This window comes from Sciurus vulgaris (genome assembly GCF_902686455.1).
Source record: "Sciurus vulgaris genome assembly, chromosome: 13".
NCBI lineage: Eukaryota > Metazoa > Chordata > Mammalia > Rodentia > Sciuridae > Sciurus > Sciurus vulgaris.
The window spans coordinates 78863472-78888626 of NC_136474.1; the positions used below are offsets into that span (position 1 = coordinate 78863472).

A 25155-nucleotide genomic window follows, 5' to 3' on the forward strand; every position below is an offset into this window, starting at 1 on the left:
ATTAACTAGAACATGTGCCAGTACTACAGAATGGGAAGCTAACAGATCCCTAAAGTGATTGAATCTGTTGATTCAGGCTCATTAATATTATGCCTTGGAACTGACACCCAACTGCTATTAATTTAAGAGCAAATTAACTCTTGCTCTTCATTTTGCTTAATAGCTTTGTTCTAGCTCTGCTATGATTAAATTTATGACAATTTTAATCTCAAGATCTACCTACTAAAGCAAAAAAATATATTTTAACATGCAAAAATAATTTTAAAAATTCTCTAGTAATAATTATATTGTAGAATGCAGTAATATGTAAAATATTGTCAAGAGATTGAGTCATAAAAACATGACAAATGATTAATCAAGTTGAAGGAAGTTGTTCTCTCTCATTACCTTCCCTTCTTCATCCATCTTCGTCTCTATGTTAACACTCTTTCCAGTTGGCTATTTGAAAAAAGTTTGGAAAACATTCTGTTTATAGTAACTCTTTGCATAGCCATCTGGCTGCTTCTCACTCTCCATCATAAATATTTGTGAATATTAAATAATTACTCTGAGAACACACTGCGTGCCCACTTGTCCAATTTATATGCTCTCTGTGTTCCTTGTTCAGGTATGCAAAGGTTTCTTTGTCATGCATGCATCAGTTGAGACATCCCATTCTGAAAAACTATTTTTCATAAAAGCTCCTTGTAATTTGCCAGGAGCCTGGTTATTTGCTCTTATTATAGACAGAAAAGCAAAATCCTAAAAAAACCCTCAATGACTCATGTGTGAGTTGGATACACAATCCAAATCTACAAATATCCCAGTCAAGACTTTTGATAAGAACCCTGTTGCTTTTAACCCTCCTATTTTTCTCCTCTCGCCTTTGGTTGCTTATGTTTTTCTCTTAGCTATTATCCAACTGTGAATCTTCTCCATTAAACCCATCTGTAAATTCATCAATACGTCTTTAGAAAAGATCAATGTGGTGTGTGTCTGTGTGCATGTCTTGTTTGAGTTTTGAGTACAGGTAAGCTGACATGACGTTATGGGCTCAAATTTCTTGTTTTGTAAAGCGCATAGACCCGTACGAAAGCGCAATAATAAATTTGACAACGCAGGCACAAAACATGATTTCTGCAGAGGAAACGTCTCCCAGGACTTTGCTCCACATTCCTGAGCCTCTTTAAAGGGTGACTGTTGGACATGGTTCTCAAGTGTGGAAAGCTGCATCATGTTGTGCCCTTGATTAAAGACAGACAGGAACAACCATCATTTCCAGCTTTGAAAACCCAAAGCAGGCGTTCATCACGTGTGACAGTCTTCAGGGCTTCACAGTTGTGTAAGAACATCACAGGTTTGGTAATTTGGGCTTTAAAGGGCACAGTTTGGCAAGTTCAATTTGTTCTTACTACTGTTTCCTTTTGGGGTCATTTTTGACATACAACTTGTTGAGATTTCAGGGCTTTTCTACAATGTACATACAAAGTATGAAAAAAATGAAAGAGGGTCAAAGTAAATAAACATTCCCTCCATGCTACACATAATCTTTCTGAATTCAGTTTTATTTAATACAATTCCTGAAAATGAGCTCAAGAAATGATTTAAAAGCAAAACTGAACTAGACGATATAAATGACAGGTCTTTTCCAAAATGCAAGGTTCCAGGAAAAAGGGGATAAAGAGACATTTTTTCCAAACTACTAAGGGCCTTTCTCTTGGTCTGACGTTATCAGCTGTTCGATGATCGCACGCCCCAATACTGAGAGCATACATTAAATCCACTCTAATAAATAAAAATCTACGGAGTGGACTGAATGTTAAGTGATATTTTTTTCTTTTTTCTTTTTTAAGCAGAAAATAACACTTGATTACTGTGATCTTAAAAGTACCTGTTTACTTGGGTCTGAAATGAATCAATACTAGAATTAGAAAGAAGTGAATAATTTTATGATTTCAATCCCAGTGACAAGTTTCCAGAATACATTTATACAAGAGCATTGATGTCTACATATAAACATATAAATCCATAACATTCTTAAGAACGTTTACTTTTGACATGAAATTTTGTTAAGAAAGAAACAAAAGATGCAAACGTTTTAGAGAATTAATATGTCCTCAGCTTTTCCTACTTAATTGGGAATAATGAAACTTTTTGTAAGGCTAAGTATGCCTGAGGGCTCCTAAACTACTCTCTGGGCAAATAACCTTATTACATGTCTGATTTATCATGCAGGTAAAATCATCTCCTTGAGTCTTTTATCTTTGACATTCATTGAGGGTGGAGAAAAGAACTTACTTTTTAATACAAATCACGTGTAAAATTGATCTTAAATGGTACTTTTATCTCAGAGTCCATCTTTCTTTCTTTTGATATTTTTCTACATTGCTTAGTGGCATTTGTCACTCCCAAGCTGGGGAAATTAATGACGTGTGGACCAATCTTTCCGATTAGTTGATTTCTGCTAAAGCACCTGTGGCTGAAACAGCTCATAAATTATACTTCCCAACAAGCATATTTGCTTCTTTACATGCAGTAAAAATCCCAAGACGTGACTAATCTTAGAAGTCCCAGGCTTGAAAATGGAATTTTAAGGAAACATTTTGAAGTAAAAAGAAACTTTGTCAGTCAAAGCTAAGGTGGCCTATGTGGAGGACATTGCTATGACCTGGAATTTGTCTCCATTTCAAATCTTCCAATATATCAACTGACTTAGGGCTCAAAAGATTGGATCCCCAGTTCTGAAAATGAGAGCACTATCCCTCCTTGGAGAAAGGGGCTTTGGTCTCCTTCCAGCGCTCAACCAGCCTGAGCGCTTTGCCATCAAGAATGGTGACTTTTTTTCTTTTTTTCCCTGGGCCAAATTATGCAAGAATAAGGGGTGGGTTTATGAATAAATGTAGGCTCTGCATACGTGTCACAGTTGCAAACTCAATGGCTGACATCCCAGACTCATGATAGCTGAAGATCTCTTGGTTGATTGTGCCTTGGAAATTTTAGAGTAATCTGAGTGTAATTTTTTGTCCTCTGAAATAAACAACAATATACGATTAGGTCCTATTTCTAGGCTACCAGCCTAGAAAAACAGATTTATCACATAGAATAAAATGGTTCAAAAATCAAAGAATTATAAAGAGCTGACAGCTCAACTTTTGTTAAAGACAAAAACATACCTTATTGGTTACAGTAAGCAAACTGGTGTCTCACTTCCACCGCACTGAGATATTTGGAAATATGAAGTAAAAAGTCAGCTTAGATGTGTCATGGGAAAAGACTGCAATCTAACCAGTAGCCCTAAAGCAAAACAAAATAGGTCATTGGGAAAATTTGGTTCTGATTCCATTCCCTCCCCTCCCTCCCTCCTTCCCTCCCTCCCTCCCTCCATTCCTTCCTTCCTCCCTTCTTCCCTTCCTCCCTCCCTCCCTTCTCTCCTCCCTTCCTTCCTCCCTCCCTTCCTTCCTTCCTTCCTTCTTGAAATTTTAATTGGTCCTAGTTTTCTACATGTACTTGACTTCCCTCCCAGTAATATTCGATCTCAAGACAGTGAAATTTAGAAAATGGTACAAAACTGATTATCTTGCAGATTTGTAAGAAAACATGGAGTTTGTTGTTTCCTCTGCCATAGGAAAGCCTGGGTCTGGTAACTTGAAATTCTTGGAGATGTTATGGGTCTTTTTTTTTTTTTTTTTTTTTTTCCAGAACCACTAGGGCACTTCATCCAATGCACTGAAATAATTTCCAGTCTCATTTCAAGGGCACAAGTTTTTAGAAAAAAATTTCTGTAAAGCTGTATGTGTGAAACAAAGTTGGGATATTTTCATCTAATCTTTGAGCATAACCTGATTTGTCAGGATATTCACAAGTTCCTTAGAACTTAGATGATAATATCAAGAAGGACCAATAACTTAGCCATACATATCATTAGGGCAGGTAGAAATTGTTTTTCTGTGCATCAAAGCAGAAATCAAAACATTGACAAAAATATATTTTATAGCTATTGCTATTATCAGGTTTTATCTATCTTTACTCTCAAGTGCAAAATGTTTATTTAAAAAATATTCTTAGATTGCCAGTTGCAACAACTAATAATTTTGTCTTAGATTTGCTAATTTCAGACAAAACAGTTACAAGTATTGTGAATTCATATACTCTTGAATTCGTGTCTTTTAATGAACGGACACTAAACCTGGTCTTCAGATTCATTTGTTTAATTGTTACTGTGTCGGTTGTTAACATAACCTAACTAGAGTTTGCAGTAAAAATTTCTTGGGTAATTTTATTTCAAGAGGGCATAAAAATGAATTACTGACCTATAGAGTTGATACTCATAGAAGCTTGGTGATGATAATGTTTATTTTCAATAAAACATTGTTATTATTATTATTATTATTATTATTATTATTAGCACTGATAAACTGCCCTACATTTAAAAGATGCTTTTAAGTGCTGGGGATGTGTGTCAGAGGCAGAACATTTGCCTAGCCTGCCCTAGACCCTGGCTTCCATCCCTCCCGGTACCAGAGGTGGGTGGGCAAACATCAAAAAACAGATGCTTCTAACTCACTGCAAAAAGAACTTACACATGAAATCATTGGAAAATAGTGTCAGGAACGAATTTGTACTTATCTCTTCTGTTTCCTCTGCCAATCAACAACATATGTTAAATAAGGTGTCATATTAAATGAGGTTACGTAAGAATCCCATGATGAAAATGTTGTGAGCAGAGGCTGGAGGGACCCTAAGTCTGTGTTTCCTCTAGAGCGGTGGCTCAGAATTCCCTAATTTCATGTTTGAAGCAACTTTATAGAACATAACTACCATGAAAAACAAGAACTTACTCTATTTACTTCCTCCCATGGAAAGTTTGTGGTAGCTTAACCTTAGAGATAAAAATGCAGTCAAGTGCCTAAAGGAAAAATAAAATCGAACAGGAGCTGAGCCATATGGTCCAGAAGCAGAAAGAGAAAAGGTAGTTTCAACAGAGAACCTTTGATGTTTATTACATTTGAACCAAACCTGAACTCTGAGCTTTCAGGAAATAGAGGTTTAAGGAAAAAAAAAAAAAAAAAAAAGATAAAAAGCGCTTTTCTTTTTGGATTAAGGACAGTATGCCAGTTTTTTTGAGAGAAGCACATTTTTTTTATATTACATTCTAGGAGTAACGTTATGTCTTGAAGTCCATAGTGGACAGTGTTACTGATAGTGGTTTTATAAATGAAGTGGGAATGGACTTGTAGGACTCTTTCTTGACAGCAGCAAGGCATGGACACTTTTCCTGTTCTGTGAAGGCATTTCTACCCAGGTTTGAAGTTCTGCATATTTCTGTGATTCTGACATAAAGTATAGTTCTATCACGCACCTTAGGTTGGCCAAAAGCTTCGCATGAAATTATTCTAATGGTAGAAATACCCAGTTCTCTGGTTGGAGGAGGGGTAGCTGCTGCTTGGGACCTCCAAAACCACTGGGAAAAGAGCCTAGCACCTGCAAAGACCCCTGGGGCAGCCCAGAGAGATGAGGAATGCTAACCTCTCTAACCCTTCCCCAACCCCTCCAGTTGGGAACGTGCCTTTAAGCACAAATATCTATATAATTATTAATTATTATTAATTATGTACCTGAAATTCCACTAAGACCCTGACTTTAAATATCCACACCTATTTAATTTATCAATTTGTCGCTAATCATTTGCTGATATGATCCAGAGAAAGGTACAGAATATAGACTCAAATAACTAGAAAAAATGTTAAGAAAAAAAAAAAAAAACAAAAGATTGAGCAAAGACATAAATTTACTTAAACCTCTCCACCTGCATTTCATAGATTGATTGCCCAAATTCTTGAGCTTCATTTGTACTGATTTTCCAAACATGACCATTAATCTAACTCTGGTGAGACTTTATAAAGGTAAGTATTTATGACTGCCTCATAACTCTAAATTAGTAGGAATTGTTTTAGATTTTAATATTGAGTCTTGAGTTTTTCATATCCATAAACTATTAAGTGGGAAAAATTCATGTAATTTTTTTCGTGAATAGAGGTACATATATTTCCCAAATCTCTAGATAGAAAGCCATTGAAATAAAAATGGGATAGTGGCTTATGTGGGGAAATGAGGGCTTTAGAAAACAGGGAAAAAATTTTAAGCCTATCATGGTTCATAAAAGATATCAGCAATTCAGTTCCCTGTTTCTTAAAATTAAGAAAAGTAAACAAAAACTTGATTCAGTTAGATATAACAAATATGATTAAATGGAGATGCAATTGAATTTATTTGAAATAATATAAGTTTTATGCAGAGTAACTTCAGACAGTACCTTACCAGTTCATAGTGCATTCTGGCAGATATTTCCTGAATCAAACATGGGAAGATATAAAAAATTCCATGGTGGGAGCTAACCATGATATGAGGTCCTCCATTATTTACTCCTCTTCAGACAGGATCCTTGACAATGTAGATCTTACATGTTAGGCATGTTCTTTAATTTTGTTTTGTCAAAGAAGATGCTCACTTTGATGAGGAATAAAGAAGAGAATAAGTGGAGTCCTGAGATGGTGGTGTACAAGATGCAAAGCTGACGGATGAGCCACCAGTGGGTCAGTAGCAGCTCAGGGGCATGGTTTTAAATGTTCATTCCCTAATTGGGTATTTAAAAGCCCACAGTAGGATTGTAACACTGCCTGTTCAAAAGTGTTGGTTGGTAATGGCAGAAAGTACACAGCTTGAACACAGGGGTAATACCTGGTGTATAGGGAAAATGGCTTAAGTGTTAGTCATTGTTATTACTATAATCTGTCTACCCACATTCAGTTTAGCTCCTCTCTGCTAAAGGAATGAACACACACACACACACACACACACACTCACACACATACACACACTTTAACCCATGTCCTGCTTTGGTTCCTGAGAGCAGGAGAGGACCGGCAGGCTGGTGACCTGCCTAATGTCCACATTGGTCAGGCATCATGACAACTATTCATGGAGCCTGATGCTCTCTTTGTCGGACAATGGCTCTCGGTGGGCTGTTTTAAAAAGTGTTAAGCTTACAGAGCTTCAGGATTAGTTTTCAATAGTTATCCAATGGATAGTCCTCTTTCTTCACACCCCTCAAAACTCATCAGCACTAAAAAGGTGGATCACCCGAGAATGCATGGAGTGTAGAGACCGAGACAGATTTTGAAGAAATCTTTTTTAAGAACCATTACAACAGAGAACTGAATAGTCCTCTAACATATTCCTGTCTTGGTAAGTTGTGAAAACAGTACTGGTTTGGTGAGTTAAGTGACAAATTCTGCTTCTCCCTGGAAAATATTTACTCATACTTTTAAAACAATAATTAGCTAAAGGCAGGCTTGATAGAAACTTAACCTAACTAATTAAGTCCTTTGTAATTTAGCCAAATGTCATCTCCACACATAAACTGCCAATCACGTTTTGTATTAAGACCCTCAATTCTTAGCAAACTCTTAGATTATTTCATTTTGCGCCCTATCTAAAATCCACTGAACTGGGGTCAGTTGAATTACAAAAATCTCTCACCATTTAAAAAAACATTTATCAGAGAACTTGTCTAAAATGCAGACTCTCAATTTTATCCTAAATATGATGACATTTGCATAAATTATATTTATAAACTACTTTCATGAAACAGGAGCATTGCCCAAAGTGAAGTATATTTGTATATTTACTTAAAAACAAAAAAGGATGGAAGGAGGGAAGGACTTATTAGTGTAAGATCATTCATATTTCAGTGACTAATATGAATTTATTCATTGTTTTTTCTCTTTGCGATTTTCATCACTAAAGACAAGTGTTCTGACTTTTTATGAATACATATTCTACCAAATAGCCTTGTGTTGGGTTGCGTTGTGTGGTGTTGTGTTAAAAAGGAATAGGCTGTGGATTCTCACAGACCTGGATCAAACCCCAGGTCTGCCAATTAGCAGCTGCGTGGTCTTAGGCAAATGACTTACCCTTTCTGAGTTTTGGCCTTTTAATTTGCAAAGCACCAAAGGATTCTTATGAGAATTAAATACTATGTGTAAAGTGCTTAGTAGAGTAGCAATTCAATGGGAGGTTGCTAACATTAATTGAAATATAGTCCATCACCTTGACAAGTAATTATCAATACTTTGCCTCCATCTAACTACACTAAAAAATTAAGGTACAGTAAAATAAAGTATTTGAGCAAATTCCTATTAGTTTTGTTTTCTAAGTGTACCATATCTTCCTACACTGATTTTTTAGCTCTTATCAGAAATTATTTTTCAACATAATATTTGTTTAAAAATATGTACAAATACATTCTTGTGATTCAAAATGCACAAAACATCTGCATTAAAAGGTGTTCTTTCCTTCCTTGCCTCCTACCAGAGTTCCCTTCCCCAGAAAAAGACTTTCAAAAATCTGTGTCATACATATACAATGAAACAATATCCACCCCCTCCCTTTTTTTGCATGAGACTTAGCATACTATTTAGGGTCACCAAATGAGATAGGGCAATATTTGGGGCATACACTAAAATCTCCAATATTGGTAGCATATGCTAAAAATTTATAGATATTTTATCTGAAATTCAAGTTTAAGTGGGTTGCTCTGAATTCTATTTGCTAAATCTGACATCCCTATAGTACTCTTTATACTATTTTGCATCCCATTGTCTTTTCATTTTTATTTTTTTCCACATTAAATCACCTGCGATTGTTTTAAAACTCCCCAGGCCCAAGTCACACACCCCAGAATCATTTCAGCAGAATCTCTAAGGGCTAGAATTGAGCAACAGTATTTTTTTTCAGCAATTGTCTTTAATTGAGAAATCATTTACACACACACTCACACACACACACACACACACACACACACACACACACATAACCAGTGAACCCATTTTAAATGCAGAGTTAGGTGAATTTTGACAAATGTATGCCCGTTTTAAATTAATAATGTATTTTGGCAATCACTCAAAAAGCACTTCTTAACTTGTAAACCGTTTAGAGTGAACATGCTTCTCTTTCCTAGAACTTCTGTGTTTCAGACAAACATAGGTTGACTAACAGTTCTTTATTGCACTTGGTATTTAGTTTTAATGTACAAAATGAGAAATGTTATTGGTGTTTGTGACTGTAACACTTATTGCCAAGAAAGAAAGATTGCAAAGAAAAGCTTGCAAAGTGCTTCACATCAAGAGACCATCTCCACCTACTCCAGGTCTCGCATTGACTGAAGGAAATGCTAGTTGATTCGTGGTGTTGTGTGACCCCATGCGTCCCCATTGACACAGGAGGACCCTGAGACCCGGGTTAAGAAATTGCCCTCATAAGTAACCAGAGGAGCTAGGATTCGAACTGCCATGTCCTGACCCCAAAGTCTTCTTAGGGTCTGTTCTTAATTTGTTCTTGATTTTGAGATTCCACCATTCTGAGCATAATTCAGAGAGTGCTGTTCTTTGTTGGAAAGAATGATTCAGGACAGTGGTTTCTGTTTCTGAGCCCATGATTCTCAGCCAAAATGCCTTCCCGAGAATCAACCAATTGAAATCAAACAGGTAAAATTCCTCTGGGCTCAAGTTTCTTGATCTCCACTAAGTCATTACTAGGTGGCTCTGGATTTTGTGTTTGTTGGTTCACCTGCCTTGAATCACCTGAGCATGAAGGGCTAATAAAAGAGAATTGCAAGGATGTAATTACAAATTCTGACATAGGGGAAAGGCAGTTGGGTCTTTCGCTAATGGGCTTTATGATTCTCTTGGAATTGTGTGTAAACCACACCCATTTGTGATGCACAACTGAAATGAAGGGATCACAAAGCCAAGGTTGAATAGCTTCTTCCTGCGTGTACAAGATGTCTTTTTTCTCTTCCTTTATGGACATGTGCTTTTGACATGCATGCTATAGGGACAGGTCACAAAACCATTTGAGTTTCTGCAGCAGAACCCACGACGTAAGTATCTATTTCAGGTCATTTCCTGATCGTGATGTCTTCCCATAAATTTGGAGGCTTAAATTCAGGGAGGAGGGAAGCTGAATTCTGTTCCTGGCTTTGCTAAGTTCATATGTCTCTGTTTTTACAGCAGTTTTGAACATCTTTTACATATAATCGACGTTCAGTAAATATTTATTGAACTATTTTGATGTTTGAAACCTAAGGCTATGCTATATTCTGGAGTCATTTGGAAATAAGGGGATATCAGTGAAATCAGTGGCAGGGGGCGCTGCAGTGGAGTCTTAAATTCTTTTTAATTTTGACCATCTCGATTTACTTAGAAGACCTTTAGAAGATCAAATAAACTCAAAATCTTAACATTCAGCAGAAAGTAGATGAGAAAACACTACGTTCTGGGAATTTCAGAGAGCCACAGAGGGCATGATGCCAGCAGTGTGTGGCAACTTGTGGATTTGCTTAAAAAAAAATCCCTGAAACCACAAATTGGGTGATTCCAGTAGTTTGGGATTGAGTCTAGGCCCAGAATCCAAAGAATAAAGCTGCAACAGCAACAAAGACACTTTAAATATAATTTTCTCTGAGGACTATTTTAAAAAGGAAGAAAAATGGGGGCAGGTTACCTTCTGGGTGTTTTGCTTACACTGAAGATTCTCAACTCTTTTTTTTTTTTTTTTTCGTTGCTGGGGATCAAACCTAGGGCCTTATGCTTGCAAGGCAAGTACTCTACCAATTGAGCTCTAGCCCCAGCCCCTCTGGGTTCTCTTTCTCAGAAGGATGGTGGTCAGGTGTGCGTTCCCATTCGGTGGGTTCTCCCCTGGTGGTAATTGCTAGTCCTGCTTCTTTTGGTTGACATGCTGGCTGTTACAAGCTTGGAATGATACGTAGTTTTTGTAAGGAGTTTTAAGTTACCCCCTTGGCCCACCTCAGACCTCTTTCTTCAACCTGCTTCCATTTGGATTTTGGGGTAGCTTTTTGCCTGCGGCTCCTTTTACGTGCAGAATCCAGTAATGCCACATCTTCATGAATGTACTTAAGCGGAGCTTTGTGATGTCCCCCTTTCTTCCCACCATCTCGTTGCTCCTAGTTTCGGCACACAGCTCAGATATAGTGTTTTAGTAAAACTGCAGATTAAAGTCGATTCAGCTAAATGCCACTGGTAAAGGACAGAGTGGTTTCCCTAGGTTAATTATTTACAATAGCTAAAGAGCTCCACAATTGTGTGCTGAGACCAACTACAATACAGTATTTAGAATTTGTTATAACAGCGTCAGGGCCAACTGGGAACAGAATTGTGAAGGAGCGGAGACCAGGCCTTGACTTTGAGCCAACCCCCACTTTTATTTTTTCCTTCCACCTGCCCCTTGACCTTATTCTACTGTTTCCTGTTTCTCCTCTGCTTTCCCATTCAGAAATTTCACGATAGAAACCCTTTGTCTCTTTTTCGTTATCCAACAAATGCCCCTTTCTACCAGAACTCTGCTAAGGGTACCCTCCCTTTAGTAGATTATGGGAGGTAATGAGTCATTTAATGAGTTTACCTAGTCGATACAGATGAGAGGAACCAGATCATATGTTCCCTCCTTGGAGACCTCTTGCAGGTACAGTTAATATCACTTTTCCCTCTGGGCCTTTTAGGAATGTCATCTCAGGAGAGTTGAAGGCAGTGTGGCCTGGCAGATGCTGAAGGCCAAGGCGGTCTTTGAGTGTCCCTCAAAAAACTGTCCATCGAGGCCAATTGTAGGGAGGAACGACGCTGGGGGGAGAAGGGAGAACAGGAGATTTCTACGAGTTTGCCTTCCTATCACACAGGAAGGTCAAATAAAACATTTATTTAAAAAATATGTTGAAATTGAATAATAATAAGATGACTAAATAAGGTTTCTATAACATGGGTTCTGAGAATTTATAGCAGTAGAAATTTGTCTCTCAGTAGACCTTCCTTATGTCCCATTCTTTACTGAGCCCTTAATTTATCCGCTGTTGAAGAATCCAGTCTAGAGTAAAAACAGTGGCAGAATACAAACTTCATCCTTAGGTTAGATGTACTGTGAGCTGGTTACACTCATGGTGATAGTGTTTTCTGGAATTTTCCTGAAATGCTAGCCATTTTTATGCATCAAAAACATGATTCCTGCTGGGCACAATGGCACACACCTCCAATCCCAACAGCTCAGGAGGCTGAGGCGGGAGGATCTCTAGTTCAAAGCTAACCTCAGCAATTTATCAAGACCCTAAGCAACTTAGTGAAACCCTATCTCAAAATAAAACTATAAAAAGGGCTGGGGATGCGGCCTGGTGGATAAGTGTCCTGGCACCAAAAAACGAACCAAAAAACATGATCCCTGCTTTTATTTGAGGTCCGGATTTTTTGTGTTATGTCTCGCTGTGATTGTATCAGTGTGAAGGGTTGCTGCGTGCACTGCCTTGCATGCGGTGGCCGAGCTGAGGGTTGAAGCCAGTGCTTCTTCTCTTGGATTCCCACTTCGATAACCTTACCCCGCAGCACCAAAGACTCTCCAGCATCTCATCAAAATCCTCATCAAGTATTTTTACCAAACATGGTTTGGGAAACCAAGAGAGAAGAAGTAGGTATTAAATACTATCTTTAAAACATCTGTCGAGCTGGGTGGTGGCCATGCCTGTAATCCCAGTGGCTGGGGAGGCTGAGGCAGAAGGATTACAAGTTCAAAGCCAACTTCAGCAACTTCAGGAGGCCCTAAGGAGCCTAGCAAGACCCTGTCACAGAATAAAATATGAAAAAGGCTGAAGATATGGCTCAGTGGCTAAGTGCCCCTGGGTTCAATCCTTGGTACCAACCCCTGCCAAAAACAAAACAAAACAAAACAAAACAAAAAAACAGCTGTCGATGGGATTGGGCACTGTAAGCTTCCTCATCAGGTTCTTTGATTTTATAGCTTCCTACTAGGGCATTTTAGATTGGTTTCGTCTTTGGATTCAGTATTAGGGTAATTGTTTCTTAAATAAAGTATTCAGTTTTCTTGTCTATACAACCAGAAATTCTCCAAGAACAGCAGTGGTTAGTACATACCACACCAAATTTGGTACATCAGAGCATGTATGAATGTATTCACCAAACTTCTGTTGAGTGTGTGTTTTGATCTAGGATCAAAGTGAACAACGCACACAAAGATTCTGCCCTGTTACTTGCATGCTACAGGGAAAAGGGGAAGTGATAATAAACAAGAAGACAGGTATCAGGTAGGGTGCACTAAGGAGCAGGGCTTTCTAAAGAATTAAGATAGGCAAAGCCTCAGTAGTTGGTGGGTGGAAGATTTTTTTTTTTTTTTGGTACAAGGGATTTAACCCGGTTGCACTTAACCACTGAGCCCACATCCCTAGCCCCTTTTTATATTTATTTATAGGCAAGGCCTTGCTAAGTTGCTGAGGCTGGCTTTGAACTCACAATCTTTCTGCCTCAGCCTCGAAGCCTCCAGGATTACAGGTGTGCACCATTGTGCCCAGCTGGTGGAAGACTTTTCTAGATATGCGTCTCTGCAAGATCTCTGTAAGGAAGAAACATTCAATCTGAGAAATGGATGATAACAAGGAGACAGTTTGTGAAAATGGAGGAGGGAAAGTTATAGGTAGAGGAAATCACAGGTGCAAAGGCCCTGAGGCAGGCTGAAACTTTGCTCCTTCAAGGAGTATTATTATAGTAGGCAGAGACAATTAGTAGAGATCATCATAGAGCACTTTGTAAGGCAGACCAGAGACTTTAGGTTCTATTTTCAGCGTGATGGGATAGAACTGGGAAATATTAAGTTGAACAGTAAAGTGGTCTTACTTGCACTTTTAAAAGATCACTGTTTTGGGATAATGGATGGGGGAGTGCAAAACTGGAGGCCAGGAGGACAAGTCAGGAGACTCCTTAGTTGCAGGGCCCATGCAGTTTATCCACACGGGGATCCTGCTGAGTGAAAGTGGCTGCTAGTAACAGAACAGGAGATCTAAACAGCCTGTGCAGAGGAGAGGGTCTTGTGGAATTTCAACCATCACAGTCCTCTCCATAGGGACAGGAGAGTGGAGAGCGCCTTTTATGTCATTTCTTTTAATCCCCATAATAAACTCGATATGCCCAGTGCATCGTAGGTGCCCAATAAATGTTTGCTGGTGAGTGACCGAGTAAGCGAGTGGGTCTGGGCGCTGTGGTGTCCTTGCTTTGTGAGGGTAGCGGTGCCAGGCCTTGCTGCGACGTCTGCTTCCCGTCGTGAGAGCAGCGCCCCCTGCAGTTCCTCGCACAGCGTCCCTTCACCTTTGCTGTTCAGATGCTCTGACTCTGTGGCATCCGTGTCTCCATTTTCTTCCTTTATTTCCACTTTCCCTTAGGTTGAGCGTTCCACTTTCAGAGATTCCAAAAATGTATCAGCTGTGCCAGTTTTTATCAAAGGCAGGGATCAGAGAGACCATGGACAGTAGAGTCCTCAGGTGACTTTTGATCTTTCCTTTGAAGGAATCCCGGCCACGTCTGAAGCCCAACCTTAGCAGCTGGCCACGTGGGTCATCTGTCAGGGTTCCTTCAGCCAGACAGGTGGTGCTTTTCCTCTCCCACCTTCTCCAGACAGCTCTCTCCTTTGTCCAATTTCCGATTTGAAAATTTGGTAAGATCTGTGTTGTCAATTTTATGTATTTCTGGATTACTTTCTAAACATTTAAAGTGGACACATCTTCTGACAAGACCAACTTGAATAGAAGCCTGGCTTTTAAGGAGTGGATCAGAGTCCTCATGATCCTCCAGTGTGTGATGTGTCTGTGCACGTGTGTGTGTGTGTGTGTGTGTGTGTGTGTGTGTGTGTGTTCATGAGCGCATGTGTGTTCTGCATGCGTGCAGGTGTGACCCCACTGCCTCCTGAGGGAGAGAGAATTTCCTCAGCCAGCATTTGTGAGTATCCCACAAAGGTGACTTACCTGCAGCTGAATTTAGGAAACCAGGTTGTTTTAGATGCCAGGGAATGCAGCTCTTTCAGATCATGCTGAGAGACTTTCGGGTGTCCATTATCCAGCCTTTGCTTGATTAGGAAAGGGACAATGGAGTCGATATTAGCCTGTGTTGGTCCTTCTGTAACTCTGAGCTGGACTATGAACTGCTGTATAACACTAGGAGAGGAAGCACGTTTGAAGAGAAACCTTCTTTTAAAGTATGAACCCTCTCGGAGTCACATACAATGCTATGTCCCACTTAATGTAGTCAAAGGGAATGCAGAATCAGAGTACATGCAAAAGCATTTTTATTCTGTTTTTATATGTGCTTAGAATTTATACTCCTAAAATTTAATATGTAAGAATTTAGCTTTCATAATTACGCCTCTTTTTGGAATAATACTATTTACCAAAACCTTGATTTTAGCTATAAGGACCTCCCATTTATAGTTAAAGCTCCTAGAGTATTATGCAGTAAGATATAAAAAAAAGATTTGGATTAGATTTGGACTTTCCTTTGTAAAAATTGGAGGAAATGGCATAAGAAGAGCTTTCTCTGACATTGGAGAAATAGACTGCAAGAATTTCTTTGCTATGCAGACCTTCCATAAACTGCGATGTGTCAGATGTGGCACATGTGTGTGCTTGGTGACAGCTTATTGTGATTTTTTCCACTCTATGGTTTACATTAAGTATTTAGTATTTGATTTAACATAGTAAGTTTATTTATCCTTTTGTTAAAATCCATCACAAACTTACATGTCAACAGAAACTGTGGTCATGTTTTTTTTCCTTCTTGGCCAGGAATCATCTTCAGGGCCTTGACTTTGTGGCAGTAAGATGTAACATCACCAGTCTGGGTTCCTTCAGAGGCCACAACTGTGTTCTCTTCACATCAACACCAGAACATACAGGCAAAGCTCATTTCTTAAGCAGTCTTAAAACAAATTTATTTTTATAAGAACTTCAACTCTGGGATCATTTTTTTTCTTTTCTTTTCTTCCAATTTTGTGATTTTGTTCAGCAAGAACAGTCACTCTGAGAAGCACAGTCGAGAGAGGGTGTGTTTCCACTCAGATTCCTTTCTCAGCTTAAAGAAAAATTGGGCAAAAGTGTAATTCGAAATTCTAAGTGGAAAGCTTTTGATCAGTGTGATTTCAGCACACAACTGGTGCTACCCCCATTTGCCCTCTCAGCGCTTGAAGCTGACACTTGCAGAGAGGAGTCGTTGGAAAGGAAATCAGATTTATTCAACAGCTGGCAGGCTGAGAAGATAGGGAGAGAAACTATCACCCCAAAACAAAGACCATCTTAGAGACCTCAGATTGAGAGCCAGTCTTCACCTCCTAGGCCAGCCCCAAGAATTATTTTTTTTTTAATGCCTATTTTTCTGTATTGTTTGTTTTATATAGTTATACATGACAGCAGAATGCATTTTGATTCATTATACACAAATGGGCTACAACTTTCATTTTTCTGGTTGTACATGAAGTAGAGTCACAGCGATTATTTCCCTACAGGTGAAACATTCCACTTTTTAATTAAAGAAAAAGTCAGCCTCCAGTCCACACTTTGATGTTATCTGAAGACCTTCTAAAAGTTCTAAAATCTACAAAATGATTACTAGTTAGGGGGGTCTTGGGACCAGAGTTTATCTAGTCCTTTTCCTGCAATAGTTGACTCCAGCAGGTAGTGTCTCAAACAATTAAAGGTGGTTTTCTTTAGAATTTGCAATACCAGATTAAGAAGAAAAAGAATAACTTGATGAGGGGAAATTTCCAAAGTAGAGCTAATCTAAAAGAGGTTGGCATAATATCACTGGCATTGCCATTATGGCTGTTAAGCTCCTCAACTTTTAAATATTTCACAATTTTTGTCAACCAGAAGTTGACTTCCTCAATAATGTTCACCACCTCTAAGGTGTAAGCATATGAGAACTGCCCTGCTTTGCCAGAACACTCCATGGTTAGATCCTGAGTGAGACACCAAGACGCTGCCTTCTGCCCTGCTCTGATTAAACTTTAAAATGCGCCAACCAGCAGGAAAGTTGGTCAGAGCTGTAAATGTCTTGATGCTTAAGCTGTAAATGTCTTGGTGCTAATGAGGGCTTTTCTCACTAGGAACAGCTGGGGGTGAGGGTTGACAAAGACCACATTATGAATGTTTTATACTGGAAAATGTTAGGTGAGTCTAAGACATGGTCCATTGATGAGGTTACTGCCAAGAAAGGAACAATAGTCTCATTAATGCTGTAATTAGTCATTGTTCACTATTGTTTTTTTAATCAGAGCTCCAGCAGGGCCTGAAATGGCTGAAATAATCTACTGCTACTTTGTTAAGTAGCAGTAAAACCAGCTTTGTAAAGTTTAGCCAAGGATTTTCTTTGGGTTTTCTACACTTTGTTCTGAGGTATCCAGTGACTTCATTTTAGGCTATGTTGATTGATTGATGTTTTTGTGGTTTTGTTATGTGAGGACCCAGGTCAAATTTATGTATTTAGGTATTTATTTGTTTGTTTATTTGTTTATCTTTACTCTATTGGCTTGGCAAGTCAAGAATGGAGAGAAATTCATGGTGCCTGAATGCACTAAGCTAGTATTTTGCATACTCACAACTGCAGATAAAGAACCTGAGAATCCAGGGTTAGGTAAGTTGCCACCCGAGTGGAAATGGCTGTAATTCTCCTTCTAAACCCGGGGGTGTGGATTCTAATGCCTGCCTCTTATCATTATACCACAGTCAACACTTAACCCTGGATATCCAAACTCATCAACTGCAGCCCCCAAAAGAGTTGTGCTTTCATCTAAACCCAGTGACACTGGGTCAACATCCTGCCTCCAGGATCCCCTTTTCTCCCTTTTACCCATCAAGCTACAACTCTCGTATCACCTCCTCTGTGCAGCCGTCTTGAGTGTTCCTGTCCTTCCCTACCCACCATGCATGTGTTAGGAGTTTTTCTTTCTCCTCTGAACTCCTATCGGACTCAGCCCTAGAGCTCCTCAGGTAGCCTTCCTCTCAAATAACATATCAGATGAAAGAACTTTCTCTCCAACCACATAAGATGGCATAAGAGGTGCATTCAATAGCCTTCTTTAGTTTCTATTCACCCTCATATATATAATATATATATGCACATACATATTGCATAATATATATACATATATATTGCAGAAATAATAATTGAATTCAGAAATTTCCACAGCATCTACATAATGTAGAAGGAGCCTTTATGAGGACAAATAAGCATTTTCTTTGGACTAACTCCCTTCTCTGTAGCTATAATCTTTGTTTTACCTCAGCATTTATTTTTCATAATTACTGCTTATAAAATATTGACCAAAAACCCAGTAAATATTCTCTTCATAAAGAGGTCTTACAGTTTTTATATTTCTTAGCATTGGAGTCGCCTGGCTCTGTGAGTTATTCAGAATTATATTTAAATGGGAAATTTTTAGTAATATGGAACTTGTTTTCATAGTTATCTGCCTATGGATCCAGAGATGCTATCTAATTTGCTTCCTCCCATCTCAGAGGCAGAATTTGTGGGCAGATATTTTGATTATTATGTTTTTTCTCAGATAATGAAGCAAAACAGCAGAACTTTGGCATGACTTCCTAAAAGCATCAGCCAACAAGTAAATTAACCATTTTGCACAATTAGTAGACAAACACCTGAAATTTTAGTAAAGTCTCTTATAAAACAAGCATGTGGTGGGTGGGGGATTGGGGAGATGTGGGTCATAGAATACAAAAGTTCAGTTAGATAAGAGGAATGAGTTTAAGAGAACCAAGGTGCACCATGGTGCCTATGGTTAATTATAATCATATTCTTGACAATTGCTAAGAGAGTAGATTTTAAGTGTTATCATGAAAAAGATTTTGCATGATAATGAATTTATTAATTAGCTCAACTTAGCCATTTCACAACATTTCAAAACATGTTGCAGACTCTAAATATATACAATTTTACTTGTTAATTTAAAAATAAAATGTTTTTAAAAACCACAAGTATGCCTTTAATTTATAAACCATGTCTCTTTCTATATGAAGACATCAAGAGAAGCTTCAACTTACAAATATAAATGTAACATCTTTTCACATTTCATATAACTCTAAGGAGAAGAAGGATGGATTGTCTCTTCAGAGTGGTATTTCTTATAAGGCAAGGAATTATCCTGTGCTTGTTGCTGGTTCACCTTGAAGCAGGTGCTCATGGTAGGCAGGGAAGCATCTTCCCACCCAGACAGTGTCTTAGGAAAAGACACATCTTTAATGGGTGCGGTTCTCTTCTCTCCTGGTAGCCATAGAGTGAAACCAAAAGTTGGCACTGGGATAGTGGTTACTGACCTTGGCGAAAGGGTTGGATCATCCAGGAAGCATGAAAATATGCAAGTGGTTTTGTCTCATCATCAGGATTCAGATTTACTAGGTTTGGAGGGTATGGCTGATGCACTGGGGAGTTCTAAAAGCAGCCAAGCTCGAGGACTGCCAAGGTCAGAAACGCCATTTCTGCTCTTGGTAACTGATTTCAGGGAGGCTGTGGTTTATTTGCATGCACTTCCCTCATCTGTTCAACAGGCGTTAGTTCTGCTTCATTGCATCACTAGGTTCTTCAGTCTTGGAAGAGATCTATGGGGAAAAGATTCTTTCACTGTACCGCTTTGCAGAATTTTAAGGAATTTAATTGTTTATTTTACATTTATTTTTCTTGGTCCCTAGCTGAAGTCCTGGCTAAAAGGATCTCACAAAATAGTAAAACAACAACAACAATGACCTCCGTAGAAAAAAATGAGCCATGCAATCCCCTTGTCAACTCTAGCAGGAGAGCTTTTCAAGCTAAATATAAAGTCTTTGAGAAAATTCTTGAAGTTTCGTTTACTAAATTCAAATATTCATGTAACATCTTCAGTACATGTGTTTTGAGTGGGTAAAGCTATAAGGTTTCAAGGGCTCCTCCTAGTTTTCAAGGAAACAAAACCGAATATGCAAGGAAAAAAAATTCCACATAGCTGGGCAGCATGAAGGGAACTGTAATGTTTTTAGCACAAGGAGGGATCCATCATTCGCTGTACGCCAAGGTTTGCTGATCGCAATCAACTAGAAGAAATTGCTCTAAACTGTAACCAGGTCAAATGAGATCAACTTGTCTCCTTTCTTGATAATGCGTTTTTCTACAAGGGGTTGCTGATAGCCTTCTGAAACAGGCTGTTGATGTGGGTCTAGATAAATAATGATGGAAAAAAAATTTCCATCCAGGCTGCTGTCCTCTCCTATTTTAGGGAATGTTTAATCTCCACATTCCAAGACCTGCCTGCAACGTTTTGATTCATCCCATCTGGAAAGGCCCTGGAGTTTTTATTTGTAACCCTTCCCCAGGGAATATTGATGACCGCCCATCTTGGGGACCCAGTGGGTTATGTATGCTCCCAAGTACCACTCCAGTGTTGACCCAGGTAGTCAACCCACTCTGCTGTTTCTCAGTGATTTTCAACTAATCTCTTCATTTGTGAGTACATGGACACAGTAGATTGATTATCAGGACCGTCAAATAATCAATATTTTAAAATTAATTTTTATTTGTTTTAAATTATTGTACGTGACAGTAGAATGCATTTATACATTTTGATAGCTCAAACATAAATGGAGTATAATCTCTCATTTTTCTGATTATACATATTATAGGATCACATGGGTCATGCAGTCATATATGTACATGAGATAATAATTTCTGTTTCACTCGACTATCATTCCTACCCCCACACTCCTTCCCCTCCCTTCACTCTCCTTTACCTAATATAAAGTAACTCTATTCTTCCCTAGCCCCTGCATTGTGAATTAGCTTCCGCATATCAGAGAAAACATTTAACCTTTGGTTTTTCGGGTTTGGCTTATTTCACTAATTCAACAAATGCCATAATTTCATTCTCCTTTAAAGATAAGTAATATTCCAATATTCCATTGTGTGTGTGTGTGTGTGTGTGTGTGTGTGTGTATATATATATATATATATATATATATATATATAGCACATTTTCTTTATCTATTCATCTGTTGAAGGGCATCTAGGTAGGTTCCATATTTTTGCTATGGTGAATTGAGTAGCTATAAACATTGATGTGGCTGCATCACTGTCATATGCTGATCCTTTGGATATAACCATGGAGTGGGATAGCTGGGACAAATGGTGGTTCCATTCTAGGTTTTCTGAGGAATTTCCATAGTGCTTTCCGTAATGGTTGTACCATTTTGCATTTTCACCAGCAATGTATGAGTGTACCTTTTTCCCCACACCCTCGCCAACATTTATTGTTGCTTGTATTCTTGATAATTGCCATTATGATTGGAGTAAGATGAAATCTTAGTATTTTAATAACAAAGAAATAGCTGTACTTGTGCTCATTAGCTTTATAGCATGCATTCTACAAGCCATTTCCATTAGGTTTCAAGCGAGTATCAATGTTGGGATTTGCATGATTCTTACTAGTACGTTGCTAAACATAGTATTAATGAATACGTAGCTAGTGGTACTAGCTAACTTTTTTTACAAAAATTATTTGTAAAATGACATGTAGTATTGCCACTTTGTTGGGGTTTTAATAATAGCTTTATTGAGCTAAAATTCATGTCATAAAATCTATTCATTTAACATGTACAATTTGGTGCTTTTAGTTTGTTCACAAAGTTGTGCCACCCGTACTATCTAAATCCAGAACATTTTCATTTGTCTCCCTGTCACCAAAAATCCCTACCCCTCTCACCATTCCTCCTCTCTGCAGCTCCTGGCAAACCCTAACTGACATTCTGTATGTATGAATTTGTCCATTCTGGACATTTCGTATAAATGAAGTCATTAAACATGTAGCCTTTTGCTTCGGCTTCTTCCCCTTAGCAATGTTGTCAAGGCTTTTCCAGGTTGTAGCAGACCAAGTACTTGAGGCCTTTCTCTGGCTGAATAGCTTCCTCTTGCGATCACACCACAGTTTGTTAACACGTTCAGCGAATGGACCTTTCTTTTGCTCCCAGTTTGGTGCTATTGTAAGTACTTCTGCAACGAGCATTCACGTACAAGTTTTTGTGTGGATGTATATTTTCATTTCTTTACTTCTCATAGACCTAGGAATGGAATTACGAGTTCACATGTTTAGTTCATGTTCAAGTTTTGGAGGAATTACCAAACTCTTTTTCAAAGTAGATGCACCCATTGCATTCCCGCCAGCCAGGTGGGGGGGGTTCCATCTGCCTCATGCTGGAAACACTTCCTCTCCTCCATACTTGAGGTATAGGCTCCTGGTGGGGGTGAAGTGTTGTGTCACTGTGGGTTGGATTAGTACTTTTCTAATAACTGTTGCTCTTTTAGCATTGTCTTATGGCCATTTGTATAAGGTCTTTGAAGAAATACCTGTTCAAATCCATTCTTCTTTTTTTTTTTTTGCATTTTTAAAAATTTATTTATTTTGTTATATTTTATTTAGTTTTTAATTTTTTACAGACTGCATTTTGATTCATTGCACACAAATGGGGTAACATCATTGTGTTTCTATGGTTGTACACAATGTAGATTCACACCATTCGTGTAATCATACATGTACATAAGGCTAATGTCTGTTTTTAATTTTACTTTTTGTCTCTTTAGTGTTGAGTGGTAGGAGTTCTTTGTGCAGTTTGGATACAAGTCCTTCATCAGATATATGGTTTGAATTCTTTTTCAAGTCTGGTAGTTATATTTTCACTTTTTATGGTGTCTTTTGAAGCACAAATCTTTTTATCTATTTTTTGTCACTTATACTTTTTTTTTTTAAATCTAAGAAACCATGGCTTAATCCAAAGTCATGAACATTGACTCCTATGTGTTCTTCTAAGAGTTTCATAGCTTTAACTCTTACATTTAGGTCTGTGTTCCATTTTGAGCTATTTTTTTCTACATGGTGTCATGGCACCTATGAAAAAGACTTCTTTTCCCATTGCATTGTCTTAGAACCCCTGTCACAATTGAACATAAACGTTAGAACCAAGAGTTTTAAAGTAAATTCTCTTCCATTGACTTAATGTCTATACTTGGACCTGTGCCACACAGTCTGGACTCTGTAACTTTGTGGTAAGTTTTGAAATTGGGAAGTATGAGCTCTCTAGCTTTGATGTATTTTAGTTAAGATTGTTTTGATTATTCCATGTTCCTTGACTTGCGCGTGAATTTTAGGATCAACTTGTCATTTCCAAAAAGAAAGGGAGAAAGAAAGAAAGAGAGAAAGAAAGGTTCGATGGGAATTGAATTGACTCTGTAGTGCTGTTGGGTTACCTTAAGGTAGAGTTTAGTACTTTAAAGAGAACCTAATGTATAAGAAGGCAATATCACTGTTGTTAGATATCATTATTTTATTATTACGTGGGCTCATCTCAAATATCCTTTTCCTGTAGATAGACATTTTTTTTCTATTTTTGTTGCAATGGTCTGTGTGTGTGTGGTGTGTGTGTGTGTGACTTTTCATATTAACAATTTACTTCCTTTGATTAAAAATATTAATTTTTGTGAAAATTCTGTTAGATGGTATGTCTTATAAGAATTGCCTAGCGAGTCTTACCTGTCTGGAGAAACAACCATAAAATCCTGCACCATCATGTTTTAGAGAAGCATCTGTAAAGCTTCTAACTACTATTTCTGGATTTCATGAGGTCTTTAACTGAAGAATAGCATCTGAAGATACTATTATAACAAATCATGCAAGAATTATTCTCCATTTGACTTAATACACTGCAAATTGAACAAGAAGCCAATATTTTTCTCTTCATCTCATCATGTAAGCTGAAGATTTATGTGTATATTTAAAGCAAAATTCTTTGATTGATTTGCTTATGGGCTATAGAGACATGTTAGCATCCATAGGACAACTTTTTGAGGATTTAGAGCAAAATGCAACACCTTAGAGTGAAGTTAATGTTAAATGCTCATAACTACTTTGCATATATCTATAAATACATATATCTCATAATATTGGATAAATATATATATCCCATAATATTGTAACTGTGTGGCTATCTTTCAAAACTAGAATTTGTAAGTCTGATATAAGCAGTGCAGGACATTTTATTTGAAACAGATGTTCTTTCCATGGCGCTGTCTTAGCTATAACAAGATCTACTATCTAATTGTTAAACATTTGAAAATAGAGACACATATCTGATGTTGGCTTATCAACATTCTAGAAAATTTGTATCAGTGAAGATTTTATCTAAAAAAATAAAAAATAAAGGCTCATTACAGTGATTCAGAATCCCATAGTTATTTGTCAGATTAGACTATAGGCAATTGAAGGAGTTGACCAAGCAATCTGTGCAGCCTGTGCATTTTAAGTCTTGTGTTATAGCTGAAATCGTCAGAACCAGGGTCAAGAACAAAAAGATGGACATGAAGCAGGGGAGAAGGAGCAAGGTCTAACGGGAACCCCTGAGGTCACACTGGATTCAGGAGGACAGGCGGGGCCCTTATGTCTCTCCCCCTGCAGTACTGAGTGGTGCAGATGATTTACCAATGAAGTTGGTGTCCTCCCACGTTGCTGTGGGCACTGGGCCCACTTTGTGACCCAGGGCATGATGTGGGTTGCACACTGCAGGTTCCCAAGAGGTCTGTGAAGTTCTTGGCAATCTCACAGAATTAAGAAGTATTTTCGACTATCAGCCTTTTACAGTATACCTCAACTACTTTTACCCTTCACATGGGCCTTCAGAGAGGTTTCTCTGAGTCTGAAACAGAAAGTTTGAATAGTACAGTTTTGTTCCTCCTTACCAGTTATTTGCTCATTGGAAGCCAAAAGCCTGAATTGATTAAACCCTGACATTTGGGTCTCACCAGCTAACCAGTGTTCTAAGCACACATGCCTAGGGGTTTGCTTTCTATCGTGGGTGCAGCTGAGCTTTAGGGCTCAGGTCAGACCTTTGCCCCATCCTTCTCAGAAAGGTTCCATCTAGATCACATGTCCAGATTATACTGCAACTGGGGACAAAAAAGCTTTGTGCTTGACCGGCTCCTGCTAAGTTATAAAAATCCAGTAGGGAAATAGATGAAAAGCATGGATCTAAGTGGATTGATATTAGTATCAGAGTGAATCTAAAGCTTGTTCAACTGAGTGTCAATGTCTTAAACCAGGAAGTAGCTTCTTCTCTTCCCTGATAACCAGTATGGTTGGCAAGCTGTAGGGTTTTCAGCAGGAATGCTTTGTGAGCACATTCAGGTTTTAGCAACTTCAAGTTCAGAATTCCAAGAATCACTAGAATTGGCTCACAGCACTATGCCTCTTGGT

The 25155-nt window shown here is 38.3% G+C and overlaps 1 protein-coding gene across 3 annotated transcripts in view; it reads left to right on the forward strand.

Annotated features, from left to right (window-relative positions):
- The window catches only part of RAB27B (RAB27B, member RAS oncogene family), a 146486-nt gene that overhangs the window by 98676 nt on the left and 22655 nt on the right, over positions 1–25155 (forward strand). The window contains exon 1 of one of the 3 annotated variants that reach the window (XM_079109501.1): positions 23359–23655. The exons of the other annotated variants lie outside the window; for them this stretch is intronic. Within the exon in view, the coding sequence (XP_078965627.1) occupies positions 23654–23655 (2 nt within the window). The 5' untranslated portion in view covers positions 23359–23653. Of the gene's footprint in view, positions 1–23358; positions 23656–25155 lie in introns of those variants that run through there. 3 annotated transcript variants of the gene reach the window in all.